Source organism: Microtus ochrogaster, chromosome 24 (assembly GCF_000317375.1).
Source record: "Microtus ochrogaster isolate Prairie Vole_2 chromosome 24, MicOch1.0, whole genome shotgun sequence".
NCBI lineage: Eukaryota > Metazoa > Chordata > Mammalia > Rodentia > Cricetidae > Microtus > Microtus ochrogaster.
Window position 1 is genome coordinate 8,792,893 of NC_022024.1, and position 5,622 is coordinate 8,798,514.

Here is a 5,622-nt window from a genome sequence, read left to right on the forward strand (position 1 = left end):
GTCTCGAACTCACAGAGATCCGCCTGCCTCTGCCTCCCGAGTGCTGGGATTAAAGGCGTGCGCCACCACCGCCCGGTTTAGGTATTGGTTTTCTGAGATGGAGTTTCACTATGCAGCCTCAGACTCAGAGTGTCCTCAGTCTCCCAAGTGCTGGGGTTACAGGTGTGAAACACTTGCTGCCTTAAGGTTGACCTGACAACATAGGATGGGTACAGCTCATTGAATAGACCACACTATGTTGTTTAAAGACTTGTGAAGTTTTTTTTTTCTTCATTTAGTTTAAGAAAGATTTTTAAAACAGATTTAATCATGGGCATTTGAGGCAGGTAAGCACAGGAAAGTTTGGTACCCTGAGGCCTCCATTTAGTTTTAGTTGCACACACATACACCCTTATAATAACGCGCTCGGCAGAGCCGGGCGGTGGTGGCGCACGCCTTTAATCCCAGCACTTGGGAGGCAGAGGCAGGCAGATCTCTGTGAGTTCGAGGCCAGCCTGGGCTACAAGAGCTAGTTCCAGGACAAACTCCAAAGCTACACAGAGAAACCCTGTCTCAAACAATAACAGCAACAAAAATTGCACTTGGCAGCATAGTTCCTTCACTTGCTCAAACTAGACACAAACAACCCTCTGCAAACCATGCACCCAGCACTCTTAGGACTCCCAGCCCCATGCACTGGGCTACATGTTCTCCCATTCAAGAGTATGAGTGCCTCTGTCCCTGGTAACAACCACATTCAGACAGTTTGTATTCAAGTACATTCCCAGCATGCTCAGGTATGAAGAACAGGAGGACTAGTCTGGACTGAACTGGCTTTGGGTGCATGGCAGACCTCTCTTTCAGTGACTTTTCAGAGAGACTCCCCTGTTTTCCGTCTTACGTCTTTGCATAATTGGGTGCGCATATGACTGAAGTCTGATGCATTGTGGGAAGGGACATGGACAGCAGGAAAAACGAATGTGTGACTTAATCTATTAATCAAAATCATGAACCACATAGACTCCTCCTCCTTTTCTTGAACCCCATGAAAGGAGCATTTGGAGCCCTCGAGGATTCTAGTCATGTGACTCAGTTACTCCCCACCCCAGTTAACCTGTACTGTCACTTTGCTCCAAATAAAATTATCTTGCTTCTTTTGCAAGTCTGTGTGAGCCTTTATTTTTATTCACTTGGATAAGAACCTGGAACACCTGACTCAGACTCCAAGGGAAAGAGAAAGGGAAAGAGAGGGGCTTAAGAGGAGACACTAATGGACTGGAGAAATGGCTGAAGGGTTAAGAGCACTGACTGCTCTTCCAGAGGCCCTGAGTTCAATTCCCAGCACCCACGTGGTGGCTCACAACCATCTATAATGAGATCTGGTGCCCTCTTCTGGCGTGCATGCATACAATCAGGCAGTATACATAATAAGTAAATAAATCTGAAAAGAAAAAAGAAAAAAAGGGAGACAGTATGATACACTCCAGAGTAGGCTCGGGTTTCTTAAGAGAAAGTTGCTGAGCCCATGGTTTTAAAGAAAAATTTAATAATCAAAGGAGCAGCAGTTTTTCCTAAAAGGGATGGAGATAATTCAAAATGAAAAGAGGGAGCTAAGGGTATCTATCATTCAGTAGAGCGTTTGTCCTCAGCATTGCAAAAATACAAAACAACAAGGAAAAGGGCTGGGTGTCTTGGGAGGCAGAGGCAGATGGATCTCTATGTGTTAGAGGCCAACCTGGTCTATAGCGTGAGTTCCAAGCTCAGCCAAGGACTACAAAGTGGGAGCCTATCTCAAAACAAACAAACAAATCAGACAAACAGAGCTCTGCACTCCCTTGCAAACACAGGTCATTTCTTGTTCAAAAGTAAGGGCACTTTTTTAATCCCAGCACTCGGGAGGCAGAGGCAGGAGGATCTCTGTGAGTTCGAGACCAGCCCGGTCTACAGAGCTAGTTCCAGGACAGGCTCCAAAGCCACAGAGAAACCCTGTCTCGAAAAACAAAAAAACAAAAAAAAAAGTAAGGGCACTTTTTGATGGTAAAGATCCAAGGGTTAGGACTATAGACTTAGGAGCCCAGAGCTCCCCTCAAAGCAGAATCAGGCCCAAGGGAATTATCTGAGTAGATTGACCTATGAGCTGGACAGAAGATCAGGACTTTCATGGATTAGTGCTGGGCTTGGTGGTACACACCTGTCCTAGCTTTTAAGGGAGCCTTGGTGGTACACACCTGTCCTAGCTTTTAAGGGATCAAAGCAATGCCAGGCTTGGTGGTACACACCTGTCTCAGCATTTAGGCGAGAAGATCATGAGACTGAAGCCAACAAGACCTGGCAGAGAGGGAAGAGTGTTAGGTGGGTAGAGGGAAGATGTAACTTATTTTTAGGACATGGGCACCAGTGTGTCAGTAAACACTGAATAGCTCGTCTTCAGGAGGGGACCCTTAAAAGCCCTGATTTGCTGTGATTGACAAATTCTTCCATGAGGTCTTAATTCCATGAGGTCTTAATGGAAGAATTTGTGATTGACAAATTCTTCCATTAAGCTTCTAGTGTGCTATAACTGAACCCAGGTATGCTCACCATCAGCAGTCACAAGGCAGCATGAGCCAGTTTCAGGATGCCACTGAAGATCTCTGAACCTGGAGAAAAATACCCGAGGAGCCTCATTGTTTAGACTCTTGTTTCATGTGATGAGACCATGGACTTCAAACCTGATCCTAATGTTATGATGGACGGACATGCGACATGGAAGAGTCCAGGACAGGTGACTATATGTGAGTGGGAAGGAAATGAGTTATTAGGGGCCAGAGAATAGACCATTAGATCTATATTGGCAGCCCGGAGGATAGACCATTAGATCGCTGTATTGGCAGCCCCTAGGGATCACCTTCTGGGTTGCATGAGTTGATCCAGTTCCATCCCACCCCAGTTGTGGACTTGGCCACAGTGACATGCTTTGTCCACGGGATAAAAGTAAACAAAGTGTATACAGAAGCCGGGCAGTTATTTACCCTGACACTGGCCTCTGGGAAACCAGCCACCATGTTTAAAGAGGGTAGGGCTAAAGTGATAGAGGCTTCCTGGAAAAAGACTGCTATGGATTTTCTTTGCTTCTATCCCCTCAAAATTCATATATTGAAGCTGGGCACGGGGCGGTAATCCCAGCATTTCGGATGCTAAGGCAGGAAGGTCACGAATGTTTGGCCAATGTGAGCTATATTGTGAGTTCAAACCATCTTGAGCTACTTAAGGAGACCTTGTCTCAAAAAAGAAGAAACTAATGTTGAAATCCGAATCCCAAGGTGATAGTATTTGGAGGTGGAGCCTTTGGGAGGTTATTACGTCATGAGGGTGGAGCCCTGGAGAGGGGATTCCTGTCTTATTAATAAAAGAGACTTCAGAACGTTTCCTTGTCTCTTTCGGCCAAGAGAAGATACAGAGAGAGGAGAGCCTTGCTGGACAGGAGCGGAGTCCTCCCTATTTCCTGCTCCTTCCTACTTTCCCACATCCTAAGGACTTTACCGATGTTAACTCACATCTCTAAGCCATCCTCTCATTAGCCTCGTTTCCGGATGAGAAACTGGCTACTAACTACCCAGATCACTCAGCTAAAATGGCCCTGCAAGAGTGGGCGCCAGGCTACGTGTCTGCAGAGTTTACGCTGGGTCTCGAGGGAGGAGAGAAGGGACCAGGCACCAGGGGAAAGGCGCTAGGACCCCGTGAGGAGTGGCGGCGCCCACACCCGAGGGAGCTTGCAGTAGCCTTGCATTTTGCTTCTAAGTGCTAAGATTTCCTTATCTTCTCTCCAGCTCTCTTCTCTGTGGAAGCATTTCTTTCTTTCCTCTACCTTTTACCTTTTTGTTGTTTCCGAGACAGGGTTTCTCTGTGTAGCCCTGGCTGTCTTGGAGCTCGCTCTGTAGACCAGGCTGGCCTCGAATTTAGAGATCTGCGTGCCTCTGCCTCCCAAGTGCTGGGATTAAAGATGTGCCCCACCTCACTTGGCTTACTGATTTTTTTTTTTTTTTTACAAAATATTATTTATTGGCTTTGTTTTTTGAGACAGGGTCTCACCTCTCACTGTGGCTGACCTTGGATTCAGAGATCAATCTCCCTCCTGAGTACTGATATTAAAGGTGCGCACCATCACACCTGGTCCGAGAATGAGTTTCTTCATGGTTTGTTTTCACACCTCTGTCTGAGTGCTATTTGACCTTGTTCTGACAGGTGAATCTGAGGTATGGAGAGGTTTTATAATCGTGGTGTTTTACTTCTCTTTTTCCATAAATGGGGCGCTCAAGTGATAGACCCTGGGCCAGAGAAATCACAAACTTCCCAGTAACCACCCCTTGGCCTGGGGAATGGTGGGTTTACACGGGGAGGGTTATGGGGGAGGAGAGAGAGAGAGAGAGAGAGAGAGAGAGAGAGAGAGAGAGAGAGAGAGAGAAGAGGAGTAAAACAGCAGCAGCTCCCAGCTCCAGCCCGGTAGACCTGACCTATCATAGAGAAGTGTGGGGCAGGAGCTGGATGGATGGCTTGGGAGAGGCCGTCAGAGCGAAGTTGGGGAGGAGATTTTCTCTTTCCAGGGTCAGGTTTGGGGTCAGAGCTGCAGACCATGGACCCACCTGTCTCAGCAAAGCTGATGATCTCATACTCTTGTGTCTGGTCCTGCTCCAGCAGGGTTTCCTGTCGAGGCGCACGGAGGCGCCACAGTGCGGTCTTCAGAGCAGCTCTGGACACAGGCCGACTCAGTGTGGGGCGCTGGCGGAGGTGTAGCTTGTTCAGGATACTTTTCTTGGCCAAATCGAGAAGCAGCTCCCGCTGGCTCTCCAGATCGAAGGCGGCCCCCGAACATGCTGGACATGGACCATCAGTTTTGAGGTTGGCCACGGCGGCTGGAGTCAGTAACAAAAACAGCAAGAACAAGAAGGAAGCCATTGCTGGAGAAGGTCCTCCCTGAAGGATACCGACCCAGTTCTTAGGGTCTCGACAGTAGTGGCCTCCACTCTGTTCTGGCTGCCACGGACCCTGGGAGGAGTTTACCTCTGGCTGGCACGACTCCTTTTTGCCCGAGATAGAGCAGCTGAACATCTGCCCTGAAAAAATGACGCCAGTACAGGTGGAAGTTGGCAGGAAGTTCCAGTGTCACCAGTGACAGTACGGAGCGGGGGATGTGCGGAGAGCTGGATTGTTTGGAGAGAGAGGTGTCTGTCCCTTGCTATTATTGGGAGGCCTAGGGACAAAGGTTAGAAATGGAATTTTTCCTCTGCAGAGCCTTGCTGTGAAGCCTGGGGGAAAGGCTGCAAGCAGAGGTTCTAAGATAAATTTACTGCAGGGGCTGAGGCAAGGCAATCACTGGAGCTCAGGCCTTCCTTAACGTCTCAAAACAAACAATAAATAAGTAAGTGAAAGGCAACTTTATGTCTGTGTGCTCATGGTGGGTGGCTGGGTCAGGTTCTCATGTAGCTCAGGCTTGCTTTGGACTTGCTATGTAGTGTGGGTTGGTTTTGAATTGCTTCCTCCCCTTCTCAAATCTGGTCTCACAGGCGTGTCCAGTTAAAAGGGTGATTCTTTTTTTCTTTTTCTTTTATAAGTAAATGTAATTTTATTTATTTATTTTTTATTTTTATTTTATGTGCATTGGTG

The 5,622-nt window shown here is 47.6% G+C and overlaps 1 protein-coding gene across 1 annotated transcript in view; it reads right to left on the reverse strand.

The window, feature by feature from the left end:
- The window catches only part of Inhbc (inhibin subunit beta C), a 13,758-nt gene extending 8,790 nt beyond the window's left edge, over nt 1–4,968 (reverse strand). Inside the window, exon 1 of the mRNA XM_005357994.2 lies at nt 4,602–4,968. Within this exon, the coding sequence (XP_005358051.2) occupies nt 4,602–4,914 (313 nt within the window). The 5' untranslated portion in view covers nt 4,915–4,968. The remainder of the gene's footprint in view (nt 1–4,601) is intronic.
- Between the last annotated feature and the right edge of the window lie 654 nt (nt 4,969–5,622).